This window comes from Saimiri boliviensis, chromosome 10 (assembly GCF_048565385.1).
Source record: "Saimiri boliviensis isolate mSaiBol1 chromosome 10, mSaiBol1.pri, whole genome shotgun sequence".
Lineage (NCBI taxonomy): Eukaryota > Metazoa > Chordata > Mammalia > Primates > Cebidae > Saimiri > Saimiri boliviensis.
The window spans coordinates 88,767,621-88,789,871 of NC_133458.1; the positions used below are offsets into that span (position 1 = coordinate 88,767,621).

Here is a 22,251-nt window from a genome sequence, read left to right on the forward strand (position 1 = left end):
TGCTGTGCCATCTACCCACGGCTCTTCCACTCTCAGGACCTCTATCCTGAGCCCGGCTATCACCGTTGGGCTTGGAGCTGCATTCAATATCTGGGCTGGTGAGGGACAGTTCCTGGTTCTGCTCAAGTGGGGTGAGGCAAAGCCAGTGGTTGCCGGATTCCCCAAATCTCAGACTCTGAGGACACTGATGCCATTTCCAAAACAGGGTGTACAGGTTCTGCAGTAACCCAACAGCAGGATAAGTGACTTGGGCTTCTCTGGGCTGCCTGAGAACCTCTTCACCTACTTGTAGCTCTTTCAGCGAGCAAATGACTTCTGAGTTCCAAACCCCTGAGCATCATATGTTGCCAGAACAGAGCCATTTAATCCACACGCGTCACCGAGAAAGCAAGAAACGAACAGGCATGAATAGTGTCTTTAACATAGTCTTATATTTGGAAAAGCAGTTTTAAAAAAACAATCGAAAATACAAGATAAGGTAAGGGTTACTTATATGTTTTAACCTTATATTGCTTGGCCATTTTTACATATAAATTATTGCTTACTAGCTTTGATAAATACACAGCACAGTCATATATATATATATATATATATATATGTATATATATACATACAGAGGCAGAAAGCATGAAATATGGGAATGAAAACACTGTTAATGGCAATTCTGGTAACTCAACAAATGTTTCATATTTACCATTTCTTTAAATAGTGGAAAACTACCAAGTGTAGTCCCTGAGAAGTTAGGTAGACACCCTGATGGCAGGTTCTCTATCTTCTAATTGTTAATGCAAGCTGACAATATCACAGCAGCCCTAATTAGTGATACATTAAAAGGCAAGGTATCTTGCTTCAGGTCACTGATTTCATCCCAGTATTTAGTAACAGTGTAATATGAATACAATAAATAGACTATGCAAATAAATATTACTCTGCTAAAAAATGTTTAGTATATACAGCTTTGCTTTATACAGTAGTATATTTTTCATCTAACTTTTTGGCAATTTTTAAAAACTTTCCCCCACCACCACCAGTTTTAAGCAAAACTGGCCCACTTGCTAAGAAGCAGGCTGAAATTTTAAGGACACGTTTTTGAAACATTTAGAAGAAATCCTCTGTTAGACAACTGCAGAAGATCTGAACGCCCCCATTTTAATGTTTTTTGCCCAGTTTCTGAGAAGCCTGGATTGGCTGTGCCATTTAGGAGCCCTCGGTTCTGGATCTGTGGTGTCTGTGCTAGCTACAACAGACCTGCAGGGCTGGGATATGGGTAGCGGTGGAAGCCCAGCTCCAGGGATAAGAAGTTATCACCAGTACCCTCTCTTTCATGCCACGGTTTCTCCTCCACTCAGGCAGGTATAAATTCATGCAGCATCCTCTCCTGGTGGACTAGGCAGTGTGAGCATTTACGTTATCCACATGCTTCTAAATTCGGTGTATGCTCCTCAGTACCTGTCTGTGGTTCTTGGTCTAAGGAAATGAATTTATTCTAAACATTAATTAAATAAACTAGAAAAAAGTGAATGCAGGTCATGGGTATCTCTACAATCATTTGGCAATTACACAGATGACAAAGAGCAAATTCAAAATACCACACTATAGGGAACACCTGCAAATGTGTATGTAAAAAAATATTTTCTAATGGCAATGATTTTGCCTACAGGACCCTGCTTTCTGCTGTCTTGTGCTAACTTCTAAGCAGCGCTAGTTTGCTGGAACGCTGATGAACCCAAAGACCCATAGGACTGTCTGGGAGTTGCGCTGTAACCAAAAGAGCCCACTTAGAAGTGCCCCTGCACCACCTGCTGCCGAAGATGGCGGCCGACCTAAGATTTGCAGAGAGAGCCTAGATTTGATGCGAACGAGAGCTGGCAAAGACGTTAGCTATCTTCTAGTCCACACTTCTAGACAGAACAAAACCTATTCTGAAGAGGCCTTGGTGAATATCCAGAGAGATAGCATGCCCATCCTATTAACAAGGAGCACTCAAGCCCCACAGAGGCCATTCACTGTTGGGCAGCCCAGATTCCTAAAGAAGAGCTTTCTGTTGAGTAAAATCTGGTACTCACAATTCTGGCTTGAATTCTTTAATTCCAGATCTAAGATTCTGCAAAGCCTTGGAAACTTCTGAGAGCTGCTGCCTGGCAAACCTCTGGAGACAGTTGTTAAACTTCAGAAAGATATAGAGATTTTAGACATTCCGAAGACAAGGATGGAAAAGCACATCTCAACTGCTCAAAATCCTCCCTCTGCTACCCCTAGGACCACATAACCACAGCTGGAGGAAGAGGTGAGCAAGCATCATTTTCTCCACAGCCAGTTTCCACCCATGTCATGTGAGATACTCTGAAGTCACTGTACAAAATGCATTTAAACACAATATTTATGTAGCTTGATCTGCGAGATGTACATATCTGACTTGGGGTCTAAGCAGCATGCACAATACTGAAATAGTTCTCCATGGAAAACCAGTCCCCTAACGGTAATGTTCTACTAGGAGCAATGCAGTTCTAATGTAAACAAAAATCCAAATTGTGAAACACAGAAACAACGTGAGGACAGCCTTATATGATTAGACAAGCCAAACCTTAGTCCACAGCATAGGAAAAAGATGAGAACACATGCCTGTGCTGTACGCCCATGCTATTGTCAGTAACTGCCATGAGGAGGGCTTCGGAGGGTTTGCTCAGCCCAGCCATGAGGGAAATCGGCTCTCCCTGGTCCGCATGCCTCTGGTGCCCTCCTGCGGGCCTCATTCCATGACCAGCAGCATGCAGCATTTCTCTGAAGGGACCAGCCTTGGAGGATGCCCTTCTGTAAAACCCCGTAAATGTTCAGGACTGAAGTTTACAAGCTGGGCCAGACTAAGTCTCTCTGAAAGTCTTCCCAAAACTTCTCTCCACATGGTTCCTTCCAGCAGCATCTCAAGCTCAGTGTGGTTCCTGATCCCAGGAAACAGCACTGCTATAAAGACGTCAAAAAGCATTGGACAAGCCTCAGTAATGAGGGTGAATGAGGTGTTGAGACAAAAAGGAAGCAGGTCTGTGTGGAAATGAAAGAGATGAACAAGCAGGCGGAATGCGAAGTGCACCAAGACTCCTGTGTTTGGAAAATGAATGGACCCGGCCCTTGCATTTTGGCAAAGTGACAAATATCTAGCAGGCAGGGGTGGATTTCTTTATTTTGACCCATACGCTGTTTTGTTCATACAAAGGTTGAAAGAAATCCTCTAACCAGTCCTTGAAAATATCAGGTAGTCTTATTTGCTACAGGAGCCCCAACTGGTAAAAATGGGAATAATAAAAAAGGTTTTAGAAGACTCAGATTCTGAAAAAAAGGCAAATTATAGAAAGGCTCCCTGCTTTGGCTGGTAGGTGGACTACAGGACTTCTAAGTCTCCCACATAAATCAGACATTTGGCTATTTCAGGGCATTTTTCATTTGCCAAAACATTGGTAATCACCACTATCTACCTAGAGAGTGTTAAGTGCTTCACTCCGTAAATGTCACTCAACCTCCCTGCACTGGCTGCTGTCATTCCATAGTATGGGCAAGGATCCTGCATGAGGTATGCAAAATGCGTCATCAGGCACAAGAATGCAGATTTTTGTGACTCTGTCACCTCAATAAGCAGTTAGTGAGTGTCTACAATGTGTCAGGCACTGTGCTTTTTCAAAATCATATTATGTCCAATGAAGGATAAGAGCCTGCTTACAAATGTAAAGAAAATCCCCAGAAATTAAACAATGAGGCAATTTCTTAAAGATTACTATTTTTCCTTATTGACAAACCAACTTCATCTACCTTGCCTATAGCTGCACATGAGTTGTACAGAAACCAATTTCACCTGCAAGCATGTGTCGATAGTTGATTGTGATGCTAAACGATGCATGCCTTGACACTGCTCATCTGCCCATCAGAGCATGGATGCTAGCAGAAGTCCTCACTAACTCCCTAGACACAAGTGGCTTTTGGTGATGTCATAGGTTGTATCAACAGAAACCTTTCCTCCGTGGAGATCTAGAGATGGTGTCTCTGTCATCAGGTGTTCAAAAGAATGACTTCTTTGACAGCCAGCAGACAGTAATCTAAAACTAGGCAAAGTAAAAACTCTTTCCTGTTTCATGCACACTGTTAATGAAATATTTGGTCAATGCATGTCAAGAAGTTGTCTTGTCTTGATGCTGGCACATCTCATCTTGAAAACTGGATTGGATCAACAGTGTGATCATGAAAAGCATCCTTCTCCATCTCAAGCATGCTTCTGACTCTCCCTCTGCCTTCTTCTTCCAAGAGTGGCATGGAGAGGCCTCTCCCCGTCTCTGGTGGCTGACATCACTTCCCGAACACGCTTTGGCTGGCTTTCCTGTGCATGTCTTGGGTTATGCTGATAAAACTCAGCAGCTTCTTTTCTCACAGGAAAGCAACGTGCTTGGCATAGACATTCCTGTAGCTCAAAGTGCTGCAGATACTGGGGAGGTGAGGTGGTGGGACTCATACCCGAGGCTCGATCCTGTGTGAGAGCTCAAACAGGGCCTGCTGGCTGTCAATGACATACAGGTGATTAACATAGGACTTTAACTCTTGATGCTCTTTTGGAGACAGGTCACCTGTTGTTTACAGGAAAAAAAAAAAAAAGACAACCTCAGGAGAGCAGTGACGCTATGTCTATATACCCACAAAACCCCACCCTAAGGCTAGTAAATCTACCTGGTGGGTTCTCATTAGTCAGAATCTCATAAGAAGTGTCCTTGTCCTAACAGTAGACATACTTTTTCAGCTCAGAATGGATTCCTCAGGTTAGGCCATCAGACTGGCAGGATATTTACAGCATTTATTATCTAACATTATATACTATTTAGAAATTATGTTATTATCTCGTTCCACAGATGGGGAAACTGAGCACAGTCATGCAGCAAGTAAGTGTCACAGCCAGGATTCGGACCCAGGTCATGTGGTTCCCAAGTCCATCTATGCAGCCTTTCACAGCAGTCACCTGTTTCAATGGATAGCACTGGCTTCTATGTCGCAGCCTAGACGTGTTAAAAATCACGGATAACGTGTTGGCATATGAATGCGATCACTCTTTTTTGTTGTTGTTGTTTAGATTTTGTACAACTCTTTGGTATTCTCAGTTTTTGGAAAAAAAAAAAACTTAATGGAGTAATTGAAGGAACAGATACCCCAGAACAGACTCTAAGATGTGGTCAACAAACAAAATAGGTTCAGAAAATACATGTACGCATTAAAGTCTACGCAGAGAAGGACAAGCCAAGGGGCTTTCCCATTCACATTTCTAGGGTAGTCAAGGAATCCAGGGGCCAAAAGAGGCCTTAGTGCACTGTGAACACACCCTGCCCTGCTAGTGCCCGTGCTGATAAGGAACCAGGATACAGGAGCAGGAACCATGGGGCAAGCCCACGCACCACAGTCCAACACACACACAAACAAAACCACTCGAGGCTGGGAACACTGGCTAAACTGCAGTACAGTGAGACAATATAAAGGTGAGTGACAACGCAAAGGTGAGTGACAAAGACATCATATCTTGTTGCTTTACAGATTATGCATGGGACAGGCAGGGCGAGCTGCTGGAGCTGTTTGAGCAGAGGGAAGGGGAATGCAGGAAGCTGAGCATTTTCTTACATCATTTTTTTCCTTTTCGTGAAACCCCCTTTTTTCTCCTCTATAAGAAATAAATTTCCTGAGGAAATAATTTAAAACCTGTAGAACACGGGTGGCTTATAATTCTTAGGCTTAACAGAAACAAGGCTTCCTGGTTTCAGCAAGTAAAAGCACTAGGAGTTAAAGTTTATGCCATCCCATCTATTTGAAAGTAGCAAAAAACTGTTTTATTCCAGAATGCCTTCTCTGGCAGACATTGAGAAAGCGCTTTCCATTTATTAAATATTGGTTTGGACAACATGATAGAAAGGTAATTTTGTTGTTAATTTTCAAGCCTTAAAAATGGCACAATGAATGGTTCTAACCATGATAACTGACATTTGCATGACACTTTACAATGTATAAGTGACCTGATTTTAACATTCTCATATTTTATCCCAAATGGTGACATTGGTTTACTATGCTCTTACAAACTGTTAAAATGAATTCAGATAAATCAGTTCCCAAACTGATTTTTAAAGATACCGTATATAAATATTAGAACACAAACTGGCTTGATAGTTATTTAAATTTAAATTTTTCCTTTGCTTAGTGCCACACAGAGGGTTACTCTCTGATGAGTGGGAGGTTCAAGGCAGGTTCAAGGCCACACAAGCTAGTATAACTCTCACCTTCCCGTCTATACTTGGAGCATATATAAACTAGAGTTCTTTGGCTAAGTGAGACTGACGTCTTAGAATTAGCTGAATCCCCAGTAAACACTTGGGAAGCAAAGGAGGATAAAAGCAATATGAAGCCACACTCATCAGCATTATGCTTGTATATTTCAGTGACTCTCCATGATGACGTTATGACTACTATTTTTATTATAAATGCATTGTGCTTGTATGCTTAATGATGAATTATATAGGTACATTAAAGTGGTACTAATTGATGTGAGTATTTAAAAAACTAGGCCCTGTATTTATAAGTCTCCTTTTCAGAAAGAAAACATAATCCACATAGAAGTCCAGTTCCTAACTCACTTTGTTGGAGGACAATACTGCCAGCCTAGACCAGCACTAAACACCAACAAATTCTTAAGCAGGTCGACTCTATTGTCAGTAGCACTTTTCTTGAGAGGTGGGACTCTGATTTTCTACTTTATATATAATTCTATATTGTTGAAAATTTGTTTTACAATGCACATGTCTGACTTAAAAAATGAAGTTGAACTGAGTGGTTGCCTTTGATTAACTTATAATTATCGAACGTGACTTTCTATTTTTAAATTGCCCTTTGTATCCATAGGATCTGAAAGCAGAAGAGAGGGCAAGGAAGTCAGGCAGATCCAGGCTGAATAACGGCTAAATAAGTGAATCTCTCTGAGTCTCTGCTTTTTGCTCTACCCCTACAGGGTTAATAATCCCCATTTACTAGGACTGATGTCAGGATTCCATTGCTCATGTGAAAGCTCCTTCAACTCAATAAAGTTGATTTCCGTCCTTCCTGCAATGTTCTCACACCATTTAAGCACAGTATAAATTATAACAGATTTAAAATGGAACAAATATTCCTACATACATTAGTCTCAGTGGGGATTCTACAAAAGTGCTCAGAACCACACTTTTGCAGCTGAAAGGCAGCTCCAGACAGGAAGTTTTTGTTGGAGAGGAGAAACGAATCTGGAAGGCTGCTTTAGGCACTTTTACAAGCTATAGTCCTATTCCAGGAAGGCTCCGTGCAAGGACGTTAGGGACAAGGTCACCCCTGCTAACCTCACCAGTGATTCTGTGCCAATGGGCAAGCAAAGCAAGACATTCTGGGGCCCGAAGTCAGCGGGGCTTGGGGAAAGAGGCTTCTGAGTGTGTAAAGTCACTCTTCACAGCATAAACTTGCTGCCATGAGGGGATAATAATCTGCCATTATCTTGTCTTTCTCTGCATCCCAAACATGCAATGAGGAAACAAAGAGACAATCTACTCTATATATACAATATGCATAAGTATATACATATCATACTGTTCCATCTGTTTAAATTGATTACCACCCAATACTGTGACCACAGTTGGTGCCAATGTAGTGAATTTACATTCTGCACCTGACTTCAATTACTCACCAAACTGGTTAGTCCTGCAGTGTCTCAGGGTTCGGACAGTGTCTGCGATCATATGCTGTAAGGTAGAACAGAAACATCAGAGAAGGGGCCGTTAAAGGTGTTACTGAAGAAGCACTGCCTGCTAGAATGGATGGATGATCTAGCACCCTTGGCTGTAAACAGAAAAACGGTATTTGGAGCTGGACTTAGCTCTGATTGATTCTACTGAGGTTGGATTACCAAAGAATATTTAGTTCTTGTCTGCAAACACAGTAGCACCAGACCAGGCAGGGTAGCTCACACCTGTAGTGTCAGCACTGTGGGAGGCCGAGGTGGGCAGATCACTTGAGGTCAGGAGTTTGAGACCAGCCTGACCAACATGACAAAACCCTATCTCTATTAAAAATACAAAAAAAAAAATTAGTTGGGGCTGGTGGCAAGTGCTTGCTATGCCAGCTACTCGGGAGGCTGAGACAGGAGAACTGCTTGAACCTGGGAGGCAGAGGTGCAGTGAGCTGAGATCCCACCACTGCACTCCAGCCTGGGTGACAGAGTGAGACTCCATCTGAAAAACATACAAACAAAACAACTGTAGCACCCAATTCAGGTTGTACAGATTCTAACCGAGCCATGAGAAAATACACTGTAGAGAAGTGCAGCACCCCAACCCCAATCATCCTGTTCACATTGGTGCATGTGTTTCACTTCAGGGCGTGCGTCACCTTCTCTTCACGAAGCCTTTCTGAGATGTCCCTCCTGGATTTAGAGGCTCCAATCTCAACATTCCCACTTCTCTTTGCACAGCACCTATTGGCTTTGTGTCACTGTCATTGCTGTTGAATTTTTCTCCTCCTCTAGACCAGGTACCACCAGAGGGCTTTACATATGCAGAGCCTGCTATGTCAGACACATTGATTTACACATATGTGCTGAATGGAAGTAGGAATTTTTGTAGATTTAAAGGTTCAAGGATCTTAAATGTAATTGGAAATAGATACTTATAAAAGATGAACATTTTCTAAAACATCAACATCTTTTTTTTTTTTTTTTTTTTTTAATTGAGACAGAGACTTGCTCTGTGGCCCAGGCTGGAGTGCAGTGGTGTGATCTCAGCTCACTGCAACCTCTGCCTCCTGGTTGAAGGTCCTGAGTAGCTGAGATTACAGGCATCATGACTGGCTAATTTCTGTAGTTTTAGTAGAGACAGGGTTTCACCATGTTGACCAGGCTGGTCTCAAACTCCTGACCTCAAGTGATCCACCTGCCTTAGCCTCCCAAAGTGCTGGGATTATAGGTGTGAGCTACCACACCCAGCCAACATCAACATCTTCAGAGACCATCTTCTGTTCAAAGTTTATATTTGCTTACAGTCTTCAATATTCTGATTTAATTTCTTTCCTCGAAGTCCTCACTGACTTCCAGGTAAAAGTCTTCTTAAATTTACAGCTGCTTTTGACAAGATCACATCATCTTATACTTGTGTACCCACAAGAGTCTTCCAGCTGTCTCTACCACTTTTAGTTTTTCATGTTGAAGGAAGCAGCATTTTGAAAGAGACCATCCTGTACTCTTGTTCCTCCTATAGCATATATGTATATGTGTAGGAGGAACTAGAGTGGAGGAAAGTAGCTTCCAAAATGCTATGTTAGCTGGCTTGATTGCCAGAATAATCTCTAAATACTGTTGTCATCATGTTCTAGTCCTCCTGAGAATCAACAGTAGCTCTCTACTTTGTTTCATATCAAAATCCAAACATCATCCTATTATTCAAGAATTAACATCATTCATTATCTGGTCCTTCAAGTCCCGACTGTACTCACTGAGCAATGGATCACCATAAAAAGCAAACCCTCAGTGAACTGCCGCTGAAAGAATATTAAACGCTAAAAAATGTTCTTACTTAAAATTCAGAAGAACTATACAGAAACATTATTTGAATATGACCTACTGATTAAATTGTTCTCATAACTGTATTTCTAATGCACTTCTATTTAATAGCGGAAAATTAAATAGGACAGTGATTACTGCAGTAGCTTAAGCTGCATTTGTAAAGGAAATGAGACCTGACTCATGTCTATGAATGCATTGTTCAGTTTCCTTCCCCAAATTTTACCACTTTTCCCAGATCAGTTTTCTCATTTTAAGCTCTGGCGTCACATTGATTTCTATCCTGTGACATTTACATAGCCTGTGCAAGGCTCAAACTGATGCAGGGCTGGGTACTGGGTGTGGCACTGAAACCTGAGTCCTGGTCTTCATCTTTAGGCTTTCTAAAAGGGGAGGGGGTAGACAGGGTAAAAGGTGATGCTCTTAACATCGAGGGAAAAAGAGAAGAAAAACCATTTGTTTCTGTTTATGAAACAGTTTTGAGATGAAAATATTTCCAGTTGTTGAGGCAGCAAGGAATGTACAATAAAGAACATAAATCTCATTAGACCTGATGAGGGCTTCTGGATTTTCATGGGGTCTGACTTAACGTGTTGAACTGCATCAGCCAGATAAAGATAATACACTGAATTATCTGTTAGCTGGCTTAAGTTAATATCCATAACGAGGAATTGACTTCTCACAAGTTAATTCACTTAGGTTATATTGGTTCATTATGGTGAAAGATGATCCTGTTTTAGCTTTAGAGAAACTCAGTCCTTTGCTAAGAACTATTATTTGAATATAGTGTTTCTCCTAAAAAGGTCAGTTCATTCTCCAGCATCCAAGTGTCACACAGGGCTATATATGACATAAAACTGCTTTTTGTCCTGGACACAGTTTTAACCTCATCCTGTCTACTCCGCATAGGGAGGGGTCAGCATGAGGTGTGCTGTGGACCAGGAGCTCACTGGTCCTGCGGGCAGAGCCTGCCCTCTGAGGAAATGATGAGCTGTGCCTGCCTGATAGGCTGGCATGTGTGCCATGTGCCTGCTGTGTGCACACTGAACTGCACCCATTTTTTCATTCTTTTTTAAAATAGAAGTTCTCTTTAGGATTTTAAAATACCATTGATGCCATGCTACTCCCTTAAACTTTCTCAAGGAATTAAGGGTATGATGACTGACCCTAACAGAAGTCGTATCATTCAGACCTCCTTCGTTTCACACCCTATGGTTAGTTGGCAGTCTTAGCACATTTGAGAGCTGTTGTTAAGAGGCTCCTGCTGGAGTACTGGAGAGAATGGGGAAGGCCACGGACGCTGGTCAGAAGGAAGGTGGGAACAAGCTTTCCACAGCTCGTTCCCATTTGTGACTTTACAGACTTGTTCTGTCACTTTGGTGGCACTATCTGAGGGGGAAATGACACAATGAACTATAAATTCACTGTAACGGTGAAGGAGGAACAGGTACGTTACATGGCAAGAGCAGGAGCAAGGTTCACTTTAGGGAGGTCACCACACGTCTGCCCTCAGCAACAGGCAACAGCCAGCTGATAAAGGGTCCAGCTGTTCTCCCATAGCCCCCTGAACTAGTCAGGCGAAAGGACTGCTAGGCCTTTCCAGGGAATTCCACTTGGTGTGACACACCTCATCCCATATCCTCACAGATGCTCTACAAAGCTCATGTGTTGTTCCGAGGAAAATGTGTTGGCCCGGAAGTGAAGTAAATATCAACCAAAGGCTTATATTCTTGCAATTGTTTCTCTAATTCCAAAACACCAGGGATCAACCTGCTTAGAGGCAAGAATTCTAGTGTCTGCAGCTTGTCAATGCTAATAAGCGCCCTGTGATCTTCAGACTTTCACACAGCAACACAAAACACATACAAAAAATAACACTTTATCCATTTCTGGCTCTGCTGGTTTGACTGTAGCATCTAAAATAACTGAGCTCTGATTCCAAAACACTTACTGCAGAGACAGACTTGAAAATGTATTGACCTATCCACTTAGGAAAGCACTAGCTGAGAAGGGATTGTCTTCCGTGTGGTTAAAACGGAGATAAAACAAGAGATTCCAAGACTGTCTTCCATATTCCAGATGCTTGGGTTCTGGGGTTTGTATAAGAGCCGACTACACTGTTCCTGAGCTGCCTCACTCTGCATGTGGGGAGCTGGCTGGGGGAGCAGACAATGTACTTCTGAGGCAAAGGTCAGGGGCCAAGCCTCAGCGGGACTCAGCAGTTCCTACTGTTCTTTGATCATGGTCTGTGGTCCCTGCCTCACTTAACCTCCTCTCAAGTGCCTGACTCAGTCTCAAAGGCAACCAGGGTCAGTTTCTGCAAGAGTTCACACAAATCCATTACCATTATTGAAAAGGTTGCTCAAAGGTCAGGATCTGTGGAGCAGGGTTACTGGTATCGTCTTTACCCATGAAGGACAGTTTACTCTATGACACTAAAGTTCATCTGTCAGATAAATCCATTCCTCTTGCAGTCAAGCGGGTCTCTTTGGAGTAATTCTATTTTACAGTTGCTCAGTTCTTATGGCTAACCCCTCCTTTGCTCAAGGGCAGGTCGGAAAGGCTTGGATGAGCCCACTGGATCACAAAGCACCGGGGAATGTCCTGGAGATCATTCAGGAAGAGATGCTTCAGACACGTTTAGAGACGAATGCACTGGAAACCTCTTGCTCATGAGGAGGGAGGGTGCCCTGCCTGAGCCGCTCTGGCTGCGGTGCTCAGAGGTGGCATCTTTTGTCCATAGGCTGATAAAGGGGTGGCCCTTCCCTTCACACAAGATCCTGCAAATCCCAGCCTCACATTTAAGCTTGGAGTCCTGAGAGATAAACATATATCCCCAGGAGAGGAACTTTCTCCCTCTGTGCCTTGAAAGCCTGCAGGCTGAGACGCTGAGAGATGCTCCTAAAGCACTAAAACTTAATCTCCTGAGTGCGGATTCCTGACAGCAACCTTGTAGTTTTAGCTCTGGTTCAACAATATACACTCAATTCTTCATCTTATGATGTTCTATTTTTAAAAACAAAAAGCAGATTTTCATATTTGGTTTGCAAAAACCTTGCTACCATACTTGTTGTTGATTGGAATACTTTTTGTTGGCAACGTACAACACGCAGCAAATAAGCTCCTTGAATCCACCATGCATCCAAAGGAGAAGAGTACTTGAACTATTTGTTTCCTAGAGCAGGAAAGAAAAGCATACATTTCCTTTACTGTAAAAAAGAAAAAAGTAATGAAATTTACGTACCAGCTTTTCAAAATTGACAAGATTATCCAAAAAGGTTTTATTCCCTTCATGAATAAATGTTACATCTGAAAATTAAAAACAAAAAGATGTATGTATCATTAGGAATGGATCTTGAGTTAGAGCCAAACAGGTCTAGGTACAATACAACTTACTCATTTTTCTTAAACATTATGGATCTTTCCCTGCACTTGGAGAGGCAATTTGAAATTGGATTTATATGTTATCTGATGAAAAACTGCATAATTTGTATGTGTGTGTGTAAAAACAGTGTAACTTTACTGAAAGTATATATTTTGTACTCATAACAAAGTGTTTGACTTCAATCTGCTTATTAAAAACTAACTAAAGCTGGTTTATAACTTAATTGTTCCATTATGTTTTTAGGCCCGAAGACTGAGCAGAAAAGGACTCAGTACCCAGAAACAGCAGGATTTTAGTAATTACGTGTTTGCTTTTTACAAATCCCTGGCAAAGTGTATGGAACCTGCTTTACTTAAAACAACTAGCTAAGATTTAGATTTAGATGTTTAAATTTAAACTTTTGGTTCCCAAAGCTGACGTCTGACTGTGTACCAGGAATAAGTGAGGAAAGAGGCAGGTTTGAAAATAGCAAGATTTTGCCGGGCGCGGTGGCTCAAGCCTGTAATCCCAGCACTTTGGGAGGCCGAGGCGGGTGGATCGTGAGGTCGAGAGATCGAGACCATCCTGGTCAACATGGTGAAACCCCGTCTCTACTAAAAGTGTAAAAAATTAGCTGGGCATGGTGGCACGTGCCTGTAATCCCAGCTACTCAGGAGGCTGAGGCAGGAGAATTGCCTGAGCCCAGGAGGCGGAGGTTGCGGTGAGCCGAGATCGCGCCATTGCACTCCAGCCTGGGTAACAAGGGCGAAACTCCGTCTCCAAAAAAAAAAAAAAAAAAAAAAAAAAAAAATAGCAAGATTTCTGGCCCCATTCGACTAGCAGAAAGCAACCATCACTGACGAAAATAAAAGGAAGAAAGTAGAATGAAAGTGTATTTCCAGAGGAAGAGAAAGTGAAATTTGGTTTGAGGCTCACTGCATTTAAAGTAACTGAAGATATTCATTAAATATCTCCTGTTGGCTGTGTAAACAAAAGAGTGCCTCCCCACGACATATAGTTTTGGAAATTAGTTACATTCAATAAGGGTAGCAACTGAAGCTCTGAGAGTGGATGACTTAGCCACGATCAGATCAGAGGTGATGACTGAGCATCGGGGAATCCTCACAGACAAACAACACAAAAATAAATATACTATATTTTAAAGCATGTGCAAATAATCACATTATATTACAGACATGGAAAGCCAACCAAATAAAAACAGCCATCAGAAATCTTGTAAAAGTAACCTGACAGAAAAGATGGAAAAAGAATGTCCTAAAAATGCCTATAAATAGAAAAGGAATGTGTTTGCTTTTAGTCAAGGCTTTTATTCTGCTGGTCCCTAAAGAGTAATTATGAGATAGGTGCTCCTAAAATATGCCACTAAAATACTGGGCCACAAAACTTTTACTGTCACCAGGAGGTGACACTGGTTACATAGTTACAGCACACGCTGAGGCAGCCCTTCCCCTAGGCTCCCTACACACAGCTTCCCATGTGGACTGTAATGTTTTCAGAAGCTGCTTTCTTTTTTTTTGCTTGTAAACTGATGTCCTCGTAAGAAAATGATTCACAGCTAATTATAGGGTCTCCTGACAAACTCTCTAGTTATTTTATTATCTTTTGAAACTTGGCTTTCAGAAAATAATTACAAGCTTTCATTCTGTGACATGCTATTCAGAAAAGAGAAGGCAACAAAGTTAGGTTTTACCTCTTCTGTATAGCAAATGCAAATCTGTGCAGACACTCCGTCTGCATTAAACATCACCCAAAGGCCTGGCCTTTACTAGTTCTCTGAGAATTCAAGATTCCAAACACCTTCTCAGAGTGGCTTGGTCCATTTCCCCTGTGTTACAGGTTTATCCCTCACCTGACCCTCACCCCTCTTCCTAGGGATGATGAGGAAGGCAGTGACAATAATGACTGCTTACGTTGATTAACAGCGTTAGACACGGCTCTAAGTGCTTTAGCTGCGTTAACGCATCAGGTAAATTCTAGGAGGTAACCCCGTGAAGAAACTAAGGCACCGAGGACGTCTATGGCCAACCCATGCTCACAGCTACAAGTGTCAGAGACAGGATTCAAACTCAGGGAGGCTGGCTCCGTCACCATTGTGCCCCTGCAGGCACCTCAAATGGAAAGGACTCTGACTTTCCTTGCCGCCAGGTGCAGTCAACCTGCTCAATTTACAACACATCGGCTTCCCCTGCGGCGCTGAAAGTGTGCTTCCCCCTTCACTCCCTCCAGGCAGTCCCTCCTGCCTTCAATCTCTCTTCTTCCTGGGTATTCCCTCTCTCTCTTAGCTATCAGCAGAGCAGGTGGCAGCTCTGCTGAGGGGCCAGGGCCTGTCAGGCTGGTACTGTCAAAGGATAAAGCAGGGACGGTTCTGAGTTGCTGGCCAGGTGGGAGGGGAGAAAAGCTGCAAGGGGAAGAAAGAGAAGAGTTCAACTGGCTGCAGATTTTGATGCAGTTGAATGGCAGGTGCATGACACGGAAGGCATGCGAGAGAGAAACAAATGAGCGGCTGAGCTGAAAAAAAACTAGGATGTCAGAATTTAAGTCATGGGACAAGAAGCAGTTTTAGCGTATGAGAAATGGGCAATTGCCACCTGGAGACACCTGAACACACCCCAAACATCTCCTGAAATACAACTGCTCGATAAAACGACATTTTGAAGAGATGCCAAGTGGAAGAGGAGGAAGAAACATCTAAGAGTTCCAACATTCATTTCCTTCAGAGACCTGCACAAACCTGCAACAGTAAACTCCACTCTAAGACACATACATGAAACCTATCACAGAGACCCCAGTTTATCCTCAAACAACTAGGTGATTCACTCCATTTCCAAAAATAGCGCACAACATACAACTGCCTAGACCCTTAGCTCACCTGGGTCTTCCCCGCAGCACTTAGTGTTTCCCATTCTTCTCTTTGTGATCAAGATTTCCCACCACAGTAAGGGGAAAGTACATCAAAAGGCAAGAAATGCAAATAAGAAAGAGGAAGACTGATGGCTGGAAGGATCCTCAGGTAATTCAGTAACTTGATCATCTGCAGGCTACTTGGAAACTGACTTTCAAAAAATGGAACACGGCAGGCCTAATCTTTCCTCAACACCAAGGAGTTCAATTTGGTCCCACTTTTCTAATCAAAAGCTACTCAACATAGGAGGCACAAGAGCAGGAGGAAGAAGAGCTTTCACTAGAAATTAAGCTGCTTGCTCTAAAATAGTTCATTGCAATTTTAAAAATAATTATATGATTTAAAAAGCCTAAGAATTAATGTTATATATTTTTGCCAAAATGTCTTATCTTAGGCATGATACATTATTTTTTATATTTTCATATTTTCCTTGGAAATTATTGCACACAAAAACAGTAACTTTAAGTACAATGAAGTACTAATACTATACATTTTTATAATGACAAAAAATTAAGATAAAGGAAAACTTAGTGCTTATTTAAACTCAAGGAAGCTTCTAATAAATAAATGAAAAAATGTTTATTTCTTTTTGAAATAAGTACATGTGTTTTCAGTAGAAAAGGGGAAATTTGTCTTGCTGCCAACAGAGGTCTTGATAAACTCAGTAGAGCAGAAAATTGCATCCAAGCTAAAATGTTAAGTGTGAGACACTTGACTGCATTAAATATTTTTGGGGAAAACCACTAATATGTGGCAGAAGGCTCTGTTCCTATCTAATTACGTTAAAAGAACATTGTCCACTAATTTCTCATTTCCTTAAAAGTACGTATTATTTCAAAATTTTTCTTTATACAAATGATTTGTTTTCCTACATCTGTCCTACTTTCTATTGTCTTTGTGTCCAAATGATCCTAAGTGTTACTTCCCACATGCCACCTCCCACCCACTAACTGAAGGAGTTTTATTCTGCAAATAAAAAGCAATGACCTGAACACCCTTCCTTTAGAAGCAAATAAGTCTGAAGAATCAAATAAACTTATAAATTATTATTTGGGCACCACAGACTCTCTTTATTTCACGCACTTGTATTTAAGAGAATCTTTTCAGCTTGATGAAGCATCTGTGCATATCTATCTCCATTGTCCTAATATTATATTCTTGTTTCACAGAGATTCTTGCTTCATATTTGATGAAGGAAGACTCAGTGAGTAGCTGCAGGATGTACAGCAACTCACAATAATTCTCCAAGCTCTGGCTGTTCTTGAGAGACGCTGAAGAGAAAATGCTAGCTTTATTGGGTGGGTGAGCGGCGCGGGGGATGGTGGCAATGGAGGAAGTGGGGAATGAGGATGGCCAGGCCAACCAGCAATCTAGTTCCCACACAGCTCATTTCCAGAAGCACGTGGATGGGTCCAGCCATCGGGGCCTGGCTCACCAGAAGTTACAAGCCTCCGAAGAGAAGTGGCTGAATCAAAGAGTATTCCTAACAAACCCCTCGAAGGAATCAAAATATGGCCAAGGACAATGCCCAAACCCCCTTTCCCTGGAAAGCATACAGGTAAAGATTTACACTGAATGTCAGGGGTGTACACCAGATTAAAAAGAGTTTCCTTTTATTAATCCCCTCAGTTTGAAAGAGAGACCACGAATATCTCGTCAATAAATTTAACTAACATGTTTCATGATGAATTATTTGGTGCTTAGTGGAAAGTGGTCACTGGTCTAACTTGCAGCTATCAAATACTTTCCCAACTAGATTCCACTCTAGAAAAAAGGAACTACATTCTTGGTCAACAATTTTCAAAGGCTGTCTTCATTGTGTTGACCAAACGTACTTCTAATACAAGAGCAAATTGTGGGCTGCATCTCTCAAGTTTAGGTTGCAAAAATTGAATATGATTGATCACCATTTGGGTTCTTTATCCCAGCCTTATTCTTGGTTGAATTCAGTGGACTGCTGGGCCAGAGAAAATGATACAGGGCTTAAAGCAGAGTAAAAGAAAAACACAAACATTTCCAGTGCCAAGTTTTGCGAGTCAACTGAAAATGCTTTCGTGTCTGCTTAAACCCAATTAAGTATTCTGGGTATCTCAAAAATAATTGGCCATTTGGGCCAGGTTCGGTGGCTCACACCTGTAATCCCAGCACTTTGGGAGGCCAAGGCAGATCACGAGATCAGGAGTTTGAGACCAGCCTGGCCAAGATGGTCTCTACCCTAAAAACACACAAAAAAATTAGCTGGGCTTGGTGGCATGCACCTGTAATCCTAGCTACTAGGGAGGCTGAGGCACAAGAACTGCCTGAACCCAGGAGGTAGGTAGAGGTTGCAGTGAGCCAGGTTCTCGCCACTGCACTCCAGCCTGAGCAACAGAGTGAGACTCCGTCTCAAAAAAAAAAAAAAAAAAAAAAAAAAAAAAAAAAAAAAAAAAAATTGACCACTTGAAAAACAATCACAGGGAAACATAATTAGGTCTGAATATCAAAATAACTGTAAAGAGACAAACTTGAGAGTCCCCTTTTTTTTTTGGCCTCAATACAGTAAGAAATTTCTGGAAGATGAAATTACATGGCATAAAAGATAGAAAATCATTACCTTTAAGCAATAAGGGCATGAAAGGGATTTTTGGTGGCTTCATCTTTTTGAATGCATCTCTGTAGGCTTTGTGATTTAGGGAAGGATCCTGCCGAACCAAGCAGATTACAAAGAGAAAGAGAAATCAGTGTGCTATAGAAACAATTCTGAATCCACTTTTGCTATATACTTTGAACATGACTTAGATATACAGAGATTCCTCCTAAGAACAAAGTAGATAAAGGTTTCCTAGGAGAATAAACTCACTAAATTAGGGCAGGAAATCTAGGCAATGAATGAAACTCAAGTTATTCGTTTACAATAAGGGGAAATGACCGCAAATGAGAGACATCTTTTGATTGCCCTATTATTTTCCTCAAAAGGTTATTTAAGTACAGTTTTCTCTGCATAATTTATATCATGAGTTAACCCAAAGTCTTTTGTTACACTACCAAGAAAATCTGTCCTTGTGATGCACAGACAATGCAGAGAAAACAAGAGGATACCGTTTTACTGTATTCTAAAAAGAAACTATAATTCTTAAAAATCTCAATCTAAGAAATTGTAAAAAGGAGAAAAGGGAAAAAGAATAATGCATAATACACTAATTGCATGCTAAATTGATATTGATTAATTTTGCAGGCTTTGAAATGGACTATACTTAAAAACCTGCCTTCTGAAAAATCACACTAAAAGGATTATTTTCACTACCCTTTTAGAAGGAGAGGAAGAAGCATTAACTGTCAACTTCCTTTCCTCTATAAGAAGCAAAGCTATGGTTTCATATACAAGTAAACTAGTCTAGGTTACCTGACACGGTAGAGGACAAATACTAACCACTGAAATCTAGAAAGAAACTATACCCTAGGAATTATTTTGAAGAATAAGTCCACTTCAGCTCATCTACTTACTGTTAAACTTTCAAGTTCAGAGAAAAGTTTCTTAAACTTCCCAGGGATTTTCTAAAAAAACAAACACAAACAAAAAACAGGTCACAGAAGCTGGTTATTTTCAGAGGCATCGAAGGGAGTTTTCATTACATTGTTTATCTGTGTCACATTTCTGAACATAAATACCTCTATCATCTGTTCTACCCTGATTGCTTCTCATTATGCAATTTTCATCATCTCTTAAATGTGATCTTTCTTAGGAATGATGCTTAAAAGAGCTTAAAATAGCCCCATGATTCGGGAATCTAGTTGGTTAGACATTCCACATATTGGTGGTCATTTAATTAAAACTTAGATTTCAGTTTCCTACCCTACCTTTGACAAATGCTCTCATCTTCTTAATAGTCTTCCTGAGTGGGAAATAATTATGTTGGCTGACATTTTTAGTATAAATGATGTAATTTTATTTCACAGCATCGGGCTAAATAGTGAAGGGCCAGAAAGACCTTAAGTGGTGAAGCCTGCACTTTAATGAGTGGAATCACTGAATTGCAGAGCTCACAACAGGTGGCAGGCAAAGTGACAGGGATGGAAACACAGGCCATGCTCCCAAATAAAAATTCAGGCCTAAGGAAGAAGGGCCTGGAATGTTCCCGCCTGCCTTTAACAGGGCTAAATAAAAGATTGGGTGTCTTTCAATATTGACTTAGTAATCTTTCGTGGTAAACAGCACATATTTAAAGGTGGCTTGAGTTTGAACTCTGACTTTGCCCTTTCTAGCTATGGGTTTGGTGTGAGTCAGCAAACTCTCATATCTGTTTCTTCGGCTGAGGATGTAGAGACCACCCCATGAAAAGGACACAGTCCTTGGCTGGTGCTTAACAAATGCCAGCTATTAACACTAAATACAAATTTTAAGAAGACATTTCTGTGATTTTCTGTCTCTAAAAGGAATCAAAACAGTGAGGCAACTCCTACAATAAACAGACTTTACAATTATATAGAGATTTTTTTCAATGTGATAATTTTGAAACTGGTCTCAGTTTCTCACAGCAAACAGGTAGTTTAATCTGTTTGGAAACTACACAGACACACACACACAGACACACAGACACACACACACACGCACACACACACGCATGCACCCTAATGAACGGAGGATAAATTAAATGAGAAGATACAAAAAGGAGGTATTTGCAACTGATTCCAATCTTTCTTCTGAGCTGCCTACCTTAGTCTGTGGGACATCCCTCATAAATGTCCCAGTGGCACCTCAAATTCAACAATGTCCAATGTCAGCTGTAGACCAAATCTAGCCATAAGCTACCTTTAGTAGGTCAAGTTTTATTGGATTGCTGCTACACCCCATCATTCACGCACATACTACAGCTGCTCTTTCACTCCAATGGCAGAGCTGAGCAACTGCCACAGAGACCATGTAGCCTGCACAGCCTCAACATTGTTACTCGCTGGCCCTTTACTAAAGCACTTTGCTGTCCTCTGATCTATTTCTTTAAATCTACTTCTTTCCCTGTATTATCGATTTGGGATAATGTGATCACTTTCCATTCACCCAGTCACCAGACCTGGAGATCCTGTGATCACCTCTGACTGAGATGCCCATCCCCACGCTCCAGTAACTCTCATCTCGACCGTGAAGGCCCTGCAGCTTGAAGCTTCTCATTTGAGTTTTCTCAGCTACCGGGAGGCAGAATGAATCCCTCCACTTGCTATGCCCTGGTGCAAGACTTCTGTCATCACAGGCCCGCTCAGTTCTCACGCGGTCATCTCCTGTCTGCCACGGCACTGATGCAGCGCCCTGCACGTAGCAGGCAGTCAATGCGCAGATTAAACATAAGCTGGTTGAATCTAACTGAGTTACTTCTCTCAATTTTTCCAAATCAGTTTCACTCAAGGTTTAATTCAAATTTGCCCCCCACTGTTCCTTGCCAACAGTTTGTTTTCCTCCTACTCTAATGAACTATGCCATCTATCCCCAACTATGCCATCTATCCCCATCTCTTTCATCTGGCTTTGTGTGGGAAGGTCTTGTTTGCTTAACCAGAGCAGGGAGGGCTTTCGCTTCTTTTCTTCTGGGCCCCTTTAAGGAACGCTGACTCTGACCCTTGGGTCAGCACAGAGCATTCCATCAGGGTATGACCCCTGACTGAAAGAAAGCAAATCCACAGGTTGCTCAGAGACCTATGCTGAGGAACAGAGAGCTGGCCTATCAGCCTTTCTCTTGTAGGAGTTTTGAGTTGGGAACCACGAAGAGAACGGCACAGCCAGTGATAGGAACTCAATGTGAGAGGACTGAGGGACTGAGGAGACCGCAGTGAGCACACGCAGGCCGAAGGCGGAGGCATGAAGCTTACAGAGCAATGATGAGGGGAGAAATGGTTCACAGGGAGGGAAGGAGCGAAGAAACAGCAGCCCAAGGAAGGAAGGTGATGCGGCCATGAGAGGCGCCGAGTCCTCCGCCTGCATCTGGCTAAGTTTAGGGCTCCCCAGTTTCAGGTCTTCCCACATGAATGTCGCAGTCCACACATCAGACCTTGTGCAAACTTGAGCGGGCCTCTGCAGCTCAGAACCCAAACAGCCTTCGGCGTGCAGAGCCAGGATGTGGGAGGCCTGAAACTTGAGAACGTTTTGTGGATCCTCTTTAGGAAAAAGAATACAAAATTACTTTGCTTTCACAAATTTTACAAAAATATATATCCTCCATGTGAACACACTGCCAGCAGTTCTGCACGTGAGAGGCCCTGAAGCTGAAACTCATTAGCATCACAGCAAACGCACGTCTGAGCACACATCATCGGGCAGGGAGACTTCGGGGACCAGCCTGGATGGGAACCACACTATCAGGCGGCACAGAGGGGAAGACTGATTCTAGCTGGGGAGCACGTTACCATTTTT

The 22,251-nt window shown here is 41.9% G+C and overlaps 1 protein-coding gene across 6 annotated transcripts in view; it reads right to left on the minus strand.

Annotated features, from left to right (window-relative positions):
* Positions 1-409: 409 nt before the first annotated feature.
* The window catches only part of RAPGEF5 (Rap guanine nucleotide exchange factor 5), a 487,242-nt gene continuing 465,400 nt past the window's right edge, over positions 410-22,251 (minus strand). For all 6 annotated transcript variants that reach the window (XM_074379608.1, XM_074379607.1, XM_074379606.1 and 3 more), the window contains 5 exons: positions 19,357-19,407; positions 18,467-18,554; positions 12,831-12,895; positions 7,721-7,775; positions 410-4,607 (listed from right to left, as the gene is read on the minus strand). In XM_074379608.1, coding sequence (XP_074235709.1) covers positions 4,492-4,607; positions 7,721-7,775; positions 12,831-12,895; positions 18,467-18,554; positions 19,357-19,407 — 375 coding nt within the window. In that variant the 3' untranslated portion in view covers positions 410-4,491. The remainder of the gene's footprint in view (positions 4,608-7,720; positions 7,776-12,830; positions 12,896-18,466; positions 18,555-19,356; positions 19,408-22,251) is intronic.